At 49.8% G+C, this 14,981-nt stretch overlaps 1 protein-coding gene across 1 annotated transcript in view; it reads right to left on the reverse strand.

Annotated features, from left to right (window-relative positions):
• Nucleotides 1-14,981, reverse strand: part of COPG2 (COPI coat complex subunit gamma 2) — a 307,326-nt gene that overhangs the window by 212,683 nt on the left and 79,662 nt on the right. Inside the window, exons 18-20 of the mRNA XM_070513489.1 lie at nt 14,803-14,865; nt 14,228-14,367; nt 13,467-13,638 (exon numbers count right to left, since the gene is read on the reverse strand). Coding sequence (XP_070369590.1) covers nt 13,467-13,638; nt 14,228-14,367; nt 14,803-14,865 — 375 coding nt within the window. The remainder of the gene's footprint in view (nt 1-13,466; nt 13,639-14,227; nt 14,368-14,802; nt 14,866-14,981) is intronic.

The following is a 14,981-nucleotide window of genomic DNA, read 5'->3' on the forward strand; positions in this document are numbered from 1 at the left end:
GAGTCTCAGGCAGCCGTGAGCAGGTGGTCTGCGGGCTGTGGGTGGGGTCAGGATAGCCGATGGGAAGAGACAGGGGCAGGCCGGACTGAAGAGGGGAGGGAACCTCGTGAAGGTGCGGGGGACTCCGGGTGGGAAAAGGGGAAGCCAGCCTGAAGAGCGTGCGGTGTTGGGACATGGGCCGATGTCTGGGCAAGGGGCTTGGCAGGGGAGGAATGGCGGCCACGTGGCAGGAGCAGGGCGGGAGCGCGGAGGCAGGACTCACGGCCCGGGGGGTGTGAAGAGCCGGACCCCTGGGGAACAGGTGCGGAAAGGGGATACAGTGGCTGTAGTGACACAGAGGAAACGGGGCAGGCTGGCAGTTATGAGGCACCCCGCTCAGGAAGCACGTCAGGGCCTTCGGGATGGACTCACGAGCATGGAGTCCAGCGTGTGGATGGCAGGCACGCTTAGAAATGGCAGAGGAGCAGGTAGGAAGCAAGGCGGAGGTGAGAGTTCGCAAAGATCGCCAAATGCCTGCTTCTGCTATTTCAGGGGACCCGGAGAGGAATGGAGGTAGTCTAGCACGTGGCGGGAGGAGCCCGCAGAGGCAAGCACGGATAGACGGGGACCTTCAAACCAGCGCGGGGTCACAGGTCGGGTCGCAGAAGATGACGTTGTCAGCCAAGGGGCGCGGAGGGAGAGAGCGAGGGGTGGGACAGTGGGGGCTGGGAGGTGGGGGCTCTTGCCCTGCGGGCTGGAGCCAAGGGACAACAGAGAGAGGGCAAGGCAGAAAGGGCTGGAGACCGAGAGGAGCGTCTCAAAGTCTGCATGTGGGTGTTGTGAGGGGACCGTGCCCAAGAGGGCAAGAGGGCAGAGCGGGGTGGATCCCGACCTGGCCCACTGGGAGCAGGAGAGCAAGGGCGATGGGCAGGGGCGCAGCATGGGTCCCGAAGAAGGAGAGAAGGAAGGCGTGGGGGCAAAGGAAGGAAGCGGAGGACTGAGCGGCGGGACCACGTAGAGGCCAGTAGACAGTGGCTTGATGAAAGGGAAGACGGAAGAGGCAGGAAGGTGAGACGGGCCAAGGCTAGGGAAGAGGGAGCCTCCAGGGAAGGCGGTGGCGGGAGCCAGCGGAAGGACGAGACGAGAGACAGCAGATGGCTTCTGGAGTGAACGCGGCCCGCTGAGGGGATGGAAAGAGCGTGAGCAGTGAGGGCCCTACACGGGAGGGAGCACAGCCCCAAGGAGAAGGGATGACTGAATACAACTCAATGCCAGGCGTTAGGGAGCTCTGAGAGGAGAGGCGTGAGCCGTAGGGGAGAGGCTGGGCGCTCTGCTGGGCCGACTAGGGGAAGGGCAGCCATGCGTCGGGTCCCGTCCCGGCCCGGCCCGTGAGGAGAGGTCGCAAGGGAGAAGCTTGAACGTGAGAGGCTACTGCAGCGGGAGCGTCACCTCCCCGAGACAGACAGGCTTCGGAGGGCCCCGCAGGAGAGGATGGAGAGTGGAGTGGGTGGAAGGAAGACAGGCTGGACGCCAACAGGAGGGTTTTGCGAAAATGAGAGGCAGGTGGCAGATGTGGATGTCCACATCCAGAGAGGTGGCGGAGGTGCCAGCGGGCTGGAAGTGAGGAGCGTCGGGGGCCCGCCAACGGGGGCAGAGGCATGGGGAAGGAGGAGCGGAGAAGGGGTGGCTAGCGGTGGGCGGAGAGCAGTGGCTGCTCCTGCGGCCTTGAATGTGGTGGCAAGGGTGGAACTCTTCGGCCAGGCTCTTCGCTACGGATCCGGCAGGGATGGGGTGGGTGTTGGGGACGGGGTTCAGGCTGGGGGGTGGGTCGAGTTGACAGGGTGGGACAGGAGGGGAGGCGGGGCGATGGACAGGCAGCCAGCGGGGGGGAGCTGGCGGGGACGTGAGCGGAGCTCTAGGTACGAAGGGAACCATCTTCTTTAACGGAGCTTGAGGAGTCGTTACCCACGCAGGGCTGGGGGTGAGGAAGACGAGAGAATGGCCCCCGAGAGGACCAAGGAGAGTAGCTGCAGGAAAGACGCAAGGGGAAGGTCTGGTTGGCAGGAAACGAGGAGAGACGAGAGGACCAGAGGGCCGGTGCTCTGCAGGGGGACCGTGTCGCGGGTCTGACCTGAGGAGGGGCAACCTAGGGAGAGGGCCAGCGGCAAGGGCCGGGAAGGGGCAGATTGGGACCAAGGAAAGATACTGTCACAGTGCCTGAGAGTCCTAGAGGCTGGGGGCTAGAGCGGTGTTGATGGGGGGCGGGGCGGGGCGTGACAAGAAGAGAGCTCTACCGGAGACTGGGGTTCGGGCGTGTCGGGTGTCGGTGAGCGTTCAGGCGAGGGCCTGCGCTGGTGCCAAGAGGACAGCGCCGGGCTGATGGCAGCGTGGGGGCAATGCTGGGGTCTTTGAGGCACAAGCAAGCGCCAGTGGCAACCGACGGAAGGCTAGAGGCGCCCACGGGGAGAGTGCAGCCCAGGGAGGCAGGTGGGGCTTCCACAACAGTGATTCTTCTCGGGGGTGGGGGGGGTGGATTTCACCCGAGGCGGGGGGCTGCGGGCATGGACCCCAAGGGAGGCCTATCAGAACATCTGAGGGGGAGCAGTGCTCTGCTCGAACAAAAACAAAACCAAAAACAAAGGAAAAAGAAAACACAAAAACACGCCCGAAAGATGCTGCTGATAGGCTGCCTTGGGGGCCATGCGTCCTCGGGTGAGAATCACTGGGTGGAAGGGGCAGAGAGTGGAGAGCTGGGCAGAGAGGTGGAGCACGAGCCTGAGCACACGGGCCCCTGAGTCGGGGTGGACGGAGGCCTCAGAGTCAGGAACGTCAGCCGTGGGTGCGGGTCGAGGACCCAGGACGAGGCAGACAGCGAGCAAATGGATGTAGCCGACTAGGCCCCTGGAAGGATGGGGGTGGTTGGGATTCACTGGCGGTGGGTAGGGAGCGCAGGGCCAAGGTGACGGTGCCGGAAGCGAGGACGCATGCGACAGGAGGGTGAGAGAGACGGGAGTGCTGGCCGAAAGGAAGCTGGCTTGTGGGGATGTGAGCAGAGCGCACCGGGTGGGAGGTCCACAGGAAAGGAAGGGGCAGGCGGTAGGGGAGACAGCAGACAGCACGAAGGGGGACATGTGGGAGAGCGAAGCCTGCTAGGGAGGGAGGAAGGAAGGAGGCAAGGACGGACGGACGACGGCAGAACCCAGGGCACTGTGCAGCTGGAGACTGAGCGCAGTGGTGTGAGGTTGGGGTTCACAGGCGTGAGGGCAGAGGGAGGGCAGTAAGAAGGCAGGAGCGCTGCGGAGAAAGGAAAACGGAGAGTCACGGGAAGGGGCTCCCCGAGAGGTGTGCCAGAAGAGTGTGCAACCAGGGGTCTGAAGGGAAAGGTGAAAGGTTACAGGCGGGGCCGTTCGCGCGGGTCCAGGAGGACAGCCCAGCCTGGGTCCGCAGAGACGTGCGCACGGCTTGGTGGGTGGAGCGTGCTCATTCAGTACGTTGTGTGCGAGGCGAAGACGACCGGCCGAAGTGGGTTGAGCCGGGGGCGAGGGACTAAGCATGGAGCACACAGCAGCGCCAAGTCCTGAGGCCCGCTGGAAGAGTCACAGAGGGTAGCTGAAAGAACGTTCGCGGGCTCTGGTAGGACAGTCCCGTTGCTCTGTAGGCAGGTGAGGAGCAGAGAGGAGAGGCAAGGAAATGGGGCCCTGGAGGCAGGAGGTGAGGGGAGCAGCGTGCAAGACGCGGGAGAGTAGGGTCGAGGAGAGGCGGTCCAGCCGGCCGGAAGCGGGAGAGGGGCAGGCCGTGGCGCCTGACCGCTGGGGACAGGAGAGGCTTGCACAGAGGACCAGGGACGTGCCGGGCCACGAGGGCCGGCCATGACCACGAAGGAGGGAGTGGAGGTGCAGAATGTGGTTTGTGTAGAATCTCGGTACTTTGTTACCCCTGAGTGGACTAAGGTTTCAGGAATTCATCCAGGAGCAAAAGCTCAGCATTGTTATGGCCATTGAGGAAGCCATGTGAGGTGGGAAGAGAACCCAGCAGTTGAGGTGGAGAGGTAGTGGTCCATTTGAAATCTTACGGTCAAGTCATTGAAGTGCATGGTGAGATGGTGAATGTCAGACTGTAGGTTGTGTATGCAACCACTGTCTCCCACTGATAAAAGTAAAGGGTTTAGAGGTGAATTGGTACAGCAGGTGTTTTCAGAACAGTAGGTAGGGACAAAAATGCTCGGAATGAGGAGAGCATGACGTCTCGTCACAAAGGGAGTAGATGTCAAGGAATAGACAGGGAATTTGTCGCATCACAGGCAGGTAGTACAGGAAGTAGGATGGGATATTGAAGATGACGCTGAGAGTCTCTCAAAGACAACAGTTGGAGAAATGCAGAGCATGGGCTAAGCAGGATTCATTCAGCACCCAGTGCGGAAAGAGAGAGAAAGTGCAAGTCAGCCATGAGAAGTTGGTCCATGTGATGTGAGTTGGGTTACGTTAGTAGAAGGGAAAAGAATGCGCAGCATGGAAGGGGGGGAGAGAACTTTAAGAACATGCAAGGGACTCAGGGTTGGTAAAGGGGGCACCATGGAAGAGGGGAAAGCAGCCTAAAAAGCTCCCAGTGTGGGGATGTCAGCAGCTGTCAGAGGACAAGAGGATCGGCATGTGCAGTGTAGAGGCCAGATGGTAGGAGCAGAGCATAGCGGAACTGAGACCCCATAGTCCAGGCAGGTGAATACCTGGGGCTCTCAGAACAAGTGTGGAAAGGCACCACAATGACTGTGGTGATAAAGAGGAAATGGGACATCATGGCACGTTAAGGCGTAGCCTGTACAGAAACCACTGGCAGGTAACCTTAGGGAATTCAGAATGTGGATGGAGTCCAGTGTGTGGGTGGCAGATACAGTTAGAAATGGCAGAGGAGTGAATCAAGGTGGGAAGTGACATTTTGCAGTGATCACCAAATCCATGCTTCTGCTATTGCAAGTGGCTGGAAAGGGTGGAGGTCTAGCAAGCAGGGGACAGAGACTCCAGACAGAGAAGTAAGGTAGGAGGGGTGACCTTCAAACCAATGCGGTGTCATACATCTAGTCCAAGAAGATAATTTGGGCAGCAAAGTGGCACAGAGGGAGAGAGCAAGGTGTGGGATGGTGGGGCTTCGGGGGTGGGGCTGTTGTTTAGGAGGCTTGATCCATGGAAAACAGGGCAAGGCAGAATGAAATGAACTCGAGAGGAAAGATCGAGGGAAGGATTGTCAAAATTGGACCTCGAAGCAGCTGGAAGGGAGAGTCCCTCCTAGAGAGACAAGGTAAAGAGAACTATGCAGGGGAGGATGGAGGGTGGATTGTGTGGTGGAGGGAGACAAGCTGGACACCAACAGGGGGAGTGAGGTGAAGAGGAAGTCGGCAGAGTCTGCATCCAGACAGATATCAGAGATGCCAACAAGATGGAAGTTAAGAACATCAGGGGCCAGCCAAGGGGAGCAGAGGCATAGAGAAGGAGGAGCAGAGAAGGGGTGGCTAGCAGTGCGAGGGGAGCAGTGGCTGCTCTTGCAGCCTTTGAATGTTGTGGCAAGAGTAGAACTTTTTTGGCCAGGCTCTTTACTACGGATCCGGCGGGGATGGGGTGGGAGGTGGGGAAGGGGTGGGGAGATGGGGACGGGGTGGGGGGTGGGGATGGGGTTGGGGGATGGGGACAGGGTGGGGGGTGGGGGACCAGGGTGGGGGTGGGAGGTGGGGCAGGGTGGGAAGCGGGCATGGGGTGGGAACAGGGTTCTGGTTGGGGTGTGGGTCAAGTTGACAGGGTAGGACAGGAGGGGAGGCGGGGCAATCAATAGGTAGCGAGCAGGGTGAGCTGGCAGGGACATGAGCGGAGCTCTAGGTAGAAGGGAACCATCTTCTTTAACGGAGCTTGTGGAGTCATTGCCCACGCAGGGCTGGGGGTGAGGAAGACGAGACAATGGCCCCCGAGAGGACCAAGGAGAGTAGCTGCAGGAAAGACGCAAGGGGAAGGTCTGGTTGGCAGGAAACGAGGAGAGACGAGAGGACCACAGGGCCGGTGCTCTGCAGGGGGACCGGGTCGCGGGTCTGACCTGAGGAGGGACAACCTAGGGAGAGGGCCAGCGGCAAGGGCCGGGAAGGGGCAGATTGGGACCAAGGAAAGATACTGTCACAGTGCCTGAGAGTCCTAGAGGCTGGGGGCTAGAGCGGTGTTGATGGGGGGCGGGGCGGGGCGTGACAAGAAGAGAGCTCTACCGGAGACTGGGGTTCGGGCGTGTCAGGTGTCCGTGAGCGTTCAGGCGAGGGCCTGCGCTGGTGCCAAGAGGACAGCGCCGGGCTGATGGCAGCGTGGGGGCAATGCTGGGGTCTTTGAGGCACAAGTAAGTGTCAGTGGCAACCGACGGAAGGCTAGAGGTGCCCACAGGGAGAGTGCAGCCCAGGGAGGCAGGTGGGGCTTCCACAACAGTGATTCTTCTCGGGGGTGGGGGGGGTGGATTTCACCCGAGGCGGGGGGCTGCAGGCATGGACCCCAAGGGAGGCCTATCAGAACATCTGAGGGGGAGCAGTGCTCTGCTCGAACAAAAACAAAACCAAAAACAAAGGAAAAAGAAAACACAAAAACACGCCCAAAAGATGCTGCTGATAGGCTGCCTTGGGGGCCATGCGTCCTCGGGTGAGAATCACTGGGTGGAAGGGGCAGAGAGTGGAGAGCTGGGCAGAGGTGAAGCATGAGCATGAGCACATGGACCCGAGTCTGGGTGGACAGAGGCCTCAGAGTCAAGAACGTCAGCCGTGGGCGTGGGTCGAGGACCCAGGACGAGGCAGACAGCGAGCAAATGGATGTAGCCGACTAGGCCCCTGGAAGGATGGGGGTGGTTGGGATTCACTGGCGGTGGGTAGGGAGCGCAGGGCCAAGGTGACGGTCCCGGAAGCGAGGATGCATGCGACAGAAGGGTGAGAGAGACGGGAGTGCTGGCCCAAAGGAAGCTGGGTTGTGGGGCCGTGAGCAGAGCGCACCGGGTGGGAGGTCTACAGGAAAGGAAGGGCAGACGGTATGGGTGACAACATTCAAGGAAAAACACCTGGGAGAGAGATGATTGCGAAGGAGGAAGCAAGGAGAGGAGGGACAACAGCAGTAGCCAGGACATTGTGCTGGTTGAGACTGAGTGCGGTGGGGTTGGCCTTGGGGTTCCCAGGTGTGAGGCTAGAACAAAGGTTGAAGGCAAAAGTGTTGTGGTGAAAGGAAAGAGATACAAGAATCACAGGAAGAGGCTCCCCAAGTGGTGTGTCAGAAGTTTGTACAACATGGGATCTGAAGGGAAACATGAAGGGATACAAGGGGCAATGCTGAGAGATGCCCAAGAGGAAAGCACAGCCTGGGTCCTCAGGGATATGAGCATAGGTTGGTGGGTGGAGCTTGCAGTCAGTACAGTATATATGTAGCAAAGCCGACTGATTGGCCTGAGCTGTGGGTGGGGTTTAAGAAGGGAACACTTCAGAGAAGACTACTGAATCCAGTTGGAAGAATCACGGATGGTAGCTGAAAGAATGCCACATAGCTCAGGTAAGACAGTTTCTTTGCTATGTATGCGGTAGAGAAGTAAAGCGGCAGAAGCCATGAACCAGACCCAGGAGGTAGGAGGTCAGGTGAGCAGTGTCCTAGACGTGGGAGATTACAGTAGAGGAGAGGTGGTCCAGCCGGCTAGAAGAATGAGAGAGGGCAGGTGATGGCCTCTAACAGCTAGGAATAGGAGAGGCTTGTAGACAGCATCAAGGAATGCACTGCACAAAGAAGGATGGCAAAGAGCTCTAAGGAGGGAGTTGATGTGGAGAATCTAGGAACTTTCCCCCAAAGTGGACCATGGGCCTGAGGAAGCCCATGCAGGGGGAGAGCGCAGAGTGGCTCAGGAATTCTAAGAAGGCAGGAGAGGTGGGAGGAGAATAGAGAAGGATGAGGTGGTGGTGGTAGTGGCCCATGGAAAACACTAGAGACATCCCTGTCACTGTGTGACCTGGTGAGATGTGAAAGGTCAGAGAGAAGCCCAGAGAAGCAATAACTCTCTCCACAATGGTAGAACCAAAAAAGTATTGGGCTTGGGGGTAAATCAGAACAGTAGATGGATTTAGGTACAGCATGTTGGGGACAAAATAACTGGCGTCAGGGTGAGCATGAGGGCAGATCATGATGGGAGTAGATGTCGAAGAAAAGACAGTGAATCCGTGTCATCACTGGCAGGTGGTAGGGGAAGTAGGACAGGATGCTGAAGATGAACCAGAGGGTCTTTCGAAGATGAGAGTTCATCAGATGGCAGAGCACGGACCCAGCAAGGTTATTTCCACATCTAGCATGGATAGCAAGATACAGTGGACATCAGGCAGCCATGAGAAGGCAGTCAACAGAATACGAGTTGTGTCAGGGGATTCAATGGGACAAGAAAGGGACAGGTGGCATGGAGGAGAGGAGAGAACCTTATGGTCATGAGAGGGGCTCAGGGTCAGTAAAGCAGTATTGCAGAGAACGGGAAAGCTCCTGAAGAGCTCACGGTCTGGGGATGTTGGCCACCTTGGGGCTAGAGGGGTGGCATGTGTGGTATTGATGCCAGTTGGTAGGAGCATACTAGTCAACATAAGAAGGTGTAGATGCTATCTCTTATATCTGTGGGCAAGTACTGTTCTACGGGAAGAAAGACAATGTAGAATATTTAAAGAGGGAGAGGCTATAGGATAGTCAAGTATAAAGCAAAGGCGGTACAGTGCAATCAATTGGACTTTGAAAGAACTATATTTAGCACTTGTAAAATATGAATCCTACAGACGGACATAGTATTCAGATGTTTAATATTCTTCCAGTGAAAAGGAGCAGAGGAAAAATGGAAAGGAAGAAGTTCTTAAAGTAAAATTGGAATTAAATCAACAGTATACATATTAAATCATTCTCAGACATATTGAGGAACATTATAAGGGTTACAGTCCATAGTGTTGCCTGTTAAACTTGATCACAATTAATGGAATCAAGGAAAATGGGAGAAATATATAGAAAGAAATTGTCGTAGGGAAACTGGCGGCTGCCTGAAAACTCTTTCAGATAATCATGTCGAGGCGGGTTGATTCAGAAGAATAAATGGTCATATAGAGATAAATTCCTGAAGTGAAATCTGAACGGAGAGCATCAGCAGCAATCCTTACAACATTAATACTTCTGATATCCAAACCTGAAGGTGCATGTAATAGGGTGGGATTGTTTTGAGTAATAAAAGTAGGTCAAAGAGGAAGTTCACACATGTTCACATACTGAATCCATTTTAAGGCCGGACAGATGTGAACCAAGCCTGGGCGGTACAAACAAGCAGAGGGTTTTTTCCCTAAGGCCAAAAGAGGGAAAAGAGGAAATGAGTGGATATGCATGTTTATGCTGCATTCTGGAGAGATGTTATCATCTAAGAAAGGCAGCAATAAAGACTATAGATATTGAGGATGATGCTGTGAAAAGGGAACATGAAATAGGATAGAAAGACAGGTTGAAAGTAAGTACAGAGGCAGTGTTAGAAATTTCAGTGTGTGTGAGGAAAGGCAGACTGGTTACAAGACGAATGAGCAGGTGAATAAGGAGGTCTCAAACTGGGAATCTTAGCCAATCTCACACTGGGTCAAATTGGAGGTAGATTGATTTTAAGGCTAGACTGATACAAACTCTAGTGATAAAGGCAGGGGAAATGGTGGTTGAATAGTAATGTTCTACCTATCCTGCTTTTTTAGTATTGAGTAAAAATTCAGACTATGTGCTTATCCTGGAAGAATGCAAAGTTTCATCAAGGGTCATTAATATGGATCCCAGTGAGAGGCTGGAGGTGAGTCAAAGTAAAAAACTCTGAGATAACTTTTACTTAATTGAAGTTGCAGATTTAATACAGAATGTCAGGACTTAATATAGTTAAAACTGAACAACACATAATGGAATGGAGAAGATTCAGAAACAAGTTCAGAGTCCATCAGAATCCTATGGTAGCTCAAGTTAAGAGGGAGGTTTAAGCAAACGTATTCAGAAAGTCAAGAACTGAAGTATATATGAAAGAGTTATGAATTATCATAGGGAAGGTAGCATCCCTAAGGAAAAACAGAGAAAAGAAACTTATATACATGTACTGTTAACACTGATCTGGGTGTGGACATATTCTATTGAAGATTTTTTAAATGAGTGACTTAAATTTGTTGAAATGGTTTGAGAAGAGAAATGTGATGCAATAAGGCCCAACAGTCCAATAATAAAAACAATATAAGGATTAGAATGGTTCTGAATAAGTAATGAAACAAAAACTTAAGTAGGTAGTGGCATTACAGAGGTCCAAAGTGGGGGAAAATTTGTCCAATGTTGCATACATAATATATGGTGTTACTGGTGCAGAAAATATTCAGAGGAAAGAAAGGTGCCAAATGAGAAAGGACGCTGAGAAAGAATGCTGCCTTGAAGGCTTTTCTGAAAATTTTTGAGTAAAGGAGTAGCTGTTGGAGGATAGACGATAATAAGTAGGACTAACTGAATTGAGACTTAGGCCGTTGATTACTCTCACCACCAATTGCCCATGATTTGAAGGAAGGAGTTATGGTGACATCTTGAATGCTGGGTTGAAGTAAGTTTTTCAGGTGCAGTGGGGTTTTTGTACACTTATAAAGTCAGGAGGAGTGGGAACGTGTAAAGACACAGCAAAGACAAGAATAGCTGATGGAACACTTTCTGGAGGAGACTGGAGGGCATGTGTCTTTTGAACTGTGGAAGACTTGATTTTAAAGAGGATAAAGGGAGAAAGTAGAGATAGTTCCAGAACTGAAACAATAGTAGCTTCTATTCATGCCAATTACCTTACTTATTTAATTTCATTTTATCCTTACAACAATCCTAAAAGGCTTACAGAGATCAAATAACTTCTCTAAGATTACACAGTCAGTATGTAGCAGAGTCAGAATTCAAATCCCAATTTATCTATCTCCCAAACCTATATTCCTTCTATTATGCTATACAATTTTCAAGTAAAAGGAAATCACGATCTATATAATTTCTGTTTCTTTCTGTGATTATAAGGAAGATGTATTTTCTGAGATGAGACAAGTAGAGTGATGTGTAGATCTTTAGGTGATTGGTAAATTTGGAATATTTTGATGGGAAAATGCAAGAGAGAAGGAATGGGTAAAAGACTCCTTTATTACCATCTATGCCCTGGTATTTCACTTCTGTTCATTGCACAGCAAAGACTTTGGATTGGCCATGGATTAAAAATTTTAGAATTTCTGACAAAGACAAAAAGAATAGAAAGGAGTTTGTTTTTAAGCAGGTAGATGATGTGTCAAATAAAAATCAACCACTAACAAAGTTTTAAAAGTCCAAGTGTTGAGACAAAATTCCATTTCTTTTCTCCAAGATACAATGACAAGAGTTTATAATTGACTTTCGGCACCAATCAGCAAACCCTTTGAGTTTAACAGAAAAGAAAGAAAATTCTTTAAATGCCAAATTTTGATAAACAAAATACTAACAAACCATCAAGCAAAAGAATCCATAGCCAGCAGACCACAGGTTGAAACCTCTGGGCTAATTTGTAATATCTATGTTTTAAAAAGAAATTAACCCCTTAGTAAAGAGGGGTGAGAGAACCTCCCCAATACTTCATCTCTTGGTAGAAGTGTTTCCTCTTGTTGGTGTTGTTTTCTCCTGTATTGTATGTAATGTCTGTAGTTTCAATACTCTTGCTTTATGTGGTTTGATATTGTAAAATTGTATTTATTGTATTCTGTTAAGACCACTCCCTGGGGTGTGAGGCACCTGAGTTATCAGTTATCCAAATGAACCTGGGGAAATGGGAAGAGCTAGTATTCTCAATAGGGAAGAGCTTGATTCTTCAATGGGTTCAGCATTTCGCTTCCCTCAAAAATTAAGAGGTGAAGTAATGATCCCTTAAAAAACAGAAACTTAGTGAGAAGTACAATAGGGACAGGAATTTTGAAACAAGGAGAGGTGGCTACTGGAAAAAACTGATGAAGTGCAGAATATCCCAGGATGATGGCAGAAGCTACAAGGCTACCTTAAGACTGGGCCCAGATAGTGGTTTGGAATAAGAGTAGGTACAGCTAGCTTCATTACTGGCTGGTGGATGTACTTTACACAAATATAACTAGAGGGAAGAAGACCAGGAGAGAAAGTGAAGCTGAAAGAGAATGGACCTAGAGGAACCTCAGAAAGGGATAAAGGAGGTAATTAAAGGTTAAAGTCAGACAGCCTTAATGCTTGAAGGAGAAATATTGCAAACCAGATAAGAAAGTGCCTTCCTACCCAGGGGGTTATTGATCCAGGGTGGCTGCAGAAGAGAAGTGCAGGTCCATCCAGGGCTAGAGGGAACAACCTGGGATTCAGACCCAGCAACGGTGCCAACTTGAATCTACCTCGTGCTAGAGTGAGTAGCCTGGTCTATCATCCAACACAGATAAGATTGGGCAGAGGCTCCCAGAACCGACATCTGAAAAGGGAGGTGGGAGAGGGGCTAAGAGAAGGCAGGTTAAGCCCCAAATGTAACTGAACGATGACCAGGGATAACTATTTACTAATACTTCTACGATTTCTTGTAATTCTGTAACTTCCCCAATATTTGTTAATTTTGTTAACTTCAATCTGTTTTTTCCTGTACTAGTAGTAAAAATTGTTTTTTCCTGTACTAGTAGTAAAAATTGTTTTTTCCTGTACTAGTAATAAAAATTGTTCAAAATATAAATGTGATGTGTGTGCTTATTTCTGTGAAAACTGGATAACAGTTGTGAATACTTCTGCAGTGAATATGGGAAGAGAACTCAGGTAGGAAAATGGGGAAAAGAAATCAAGTACCACAAATACTTGACTTTCACAAGAGATAGGTCAAAAGACCTCAAATCCCCAAATTTGTAAATGCCATTGGCACCAGCAGGTGGCTCTCCTTCAAGGGCCTCCCCCAACCCCCTCAAAGACTGGATAATGAGTCAAGTAGAGAATTACAACATCTTTCTCAGATGTGGATACACAAATGTTGGCTAAGCCACTCAGGCCAAGACATGCTCTCACGTGCCACCCTTGTTCTATAAGACCCACAAAACTGCTATGTTTTAAAATGCCATGGATCTACTAAATTAAAAGTCCTTAGGATGCCCTGGAAAGAAACATCAGGGAGAAGTAAGCCCTAGTCTTTCACAAGAGACGTCAGGTATATGAACCCTCACTAGTGGTTACACTGTTCCAACAGAAAGCCTGAGTTTCTTTATGCGCTACCACTGTATACGTCGTTTCTTTTTTAAGATTAAATGTCCAGCAAATTATACTCAGACTTAATTATAACATTAGTATTTCTATGGCAGTAACTAATTTTATCAATATAAATATACCATCACTATCTTCTTGAACCCTGAACATTTGTCCAGATTTTTAACAGCTCAAGTAGTAATGCATTCTTAATCAGACAAGTATTTCTTTCCTTCTGTGGGTTAGTACCTGCTGTAGAGTCATCATCAGGCAAACGAACAAGAGTGTAACATATTCCTGGTTGATTATAAGTGAGGTTGGGGGCTGGGATACAACACAGCACTTCATAGGAATCTGATGGTTCCACCTGCACTGTCACTTTTTCCAGTAGCTGGTCATTGAGAGTATTGGTACAATCAAACTGAAAAGTTAGCAAATAGAAAAGTTATGAAAGATAAGAACTGTTTTCAAGCAAGTTGTTCCTTCCCACCCACAACCCACAACTCAGTTCTGGAACCCACTATTCCTTCTCTCTCTGAACAGCACTGTACGTCTTCTCCTAAGATTTTTCTTTAGGCAACAGGGACAGCCTTATTCTTGAGGTCTTTTTGTTTATATTATTCATCAGTGTTTTCTCTTTCCTGAGACTGAGTTCTACCAAACAGGCTGATAGAAGTCAGATAGCTGTCTGAGAACCAAATTGAAATCCAAGTTCTTGGAACAACTCACTTAATTTACTCTGATGTTAAACGATGGTTATTTTTTATAGGTTATACTTTACGGTGTCCAACTTTTTCAGACATTTTGGTTTTATGTCCTAAGTTTTAACCATCAAAAGCTACCTATCATATGAAGGCATCTTTAGAGTTACAGAGCTAGGAAAGAAAACCAGAAATGCTGTCAACTTTCTTCTCTATAAAAGGAACTAGAATCATAGACTAAAGGGGAATTAATACTTGTCTCCAAGCAGACCAAGCCCCTACAGGAGCCAGTTACGGCATTTATCTCACCTGGAACACAATGTGATTGGTAAACATGTGCTTGATACAACGAACAAAATATTCTGTCTCTGCTTCTGTAAGCTGAACAGGCTCAGAAGACTTGAACAAGGGTCCTAGATTCATAAACTCAGGAATAGCAGCCAATTGTTCTATCAAAAAAAAGAAAGATAAGAAGACAGGAAAAGATATTATTCTACATGCCTAAAATATTTTGTTTCCATAGCCTTACTAATAATAGTTGAATACTCAACTAATATGTCCCCAAGCTTTAGTGAAATAATCTTTTAAATAAGAGAATTACTAAAAGTAAAAAAAAAGAAACTAAATTTCTAATTTTGTAGAATGAGAGTTCCCTATTAACCAAGATACAGAGGAAGAACAACATTCCCAGTCAGTAAGTTAGCAGCTGGAAAGCCCATGGACTCCAGGTAGCCCCAGCAACTGTAACCCACAACAATAAACATTCAGGCATACGAAGACTTCCCCCACCAAGAATCAAACTGAATAAAAGTGGAGGATTTCATTATATTTACACAATGCCCTAGGGTGCAAGACTATCACTTCTACACATCAAATCATCATACCTTGGAAAATGTCTTGCCTGGAAGGTGCCAACTTCTCTGGCTTAGTAGCCACAAGGGTGATTTCTACAAAGACAGATATGAGCAATCAATGGAGCTTCCCTCCTACTATCAAGCCAACAATGCAGACAGACAGAGATGAGGCAGAAACTTGCAGCAGATGTACACAGAGCTATTGCTAA

This window comes from Equus asinus, chromosome 1 (assembly GCF_041296235.1).
Source record: "Equus asinus isolate D_3611 breed Donkey chromosome 1, EquAss-T2T_v2, whole genome shotgun sequence".
Lineage (NCBI taxonomy): Eukaryota > Metazoa > Chordata > Mammalia > Perissodactyla > Equidae > Equus > Equus asinus.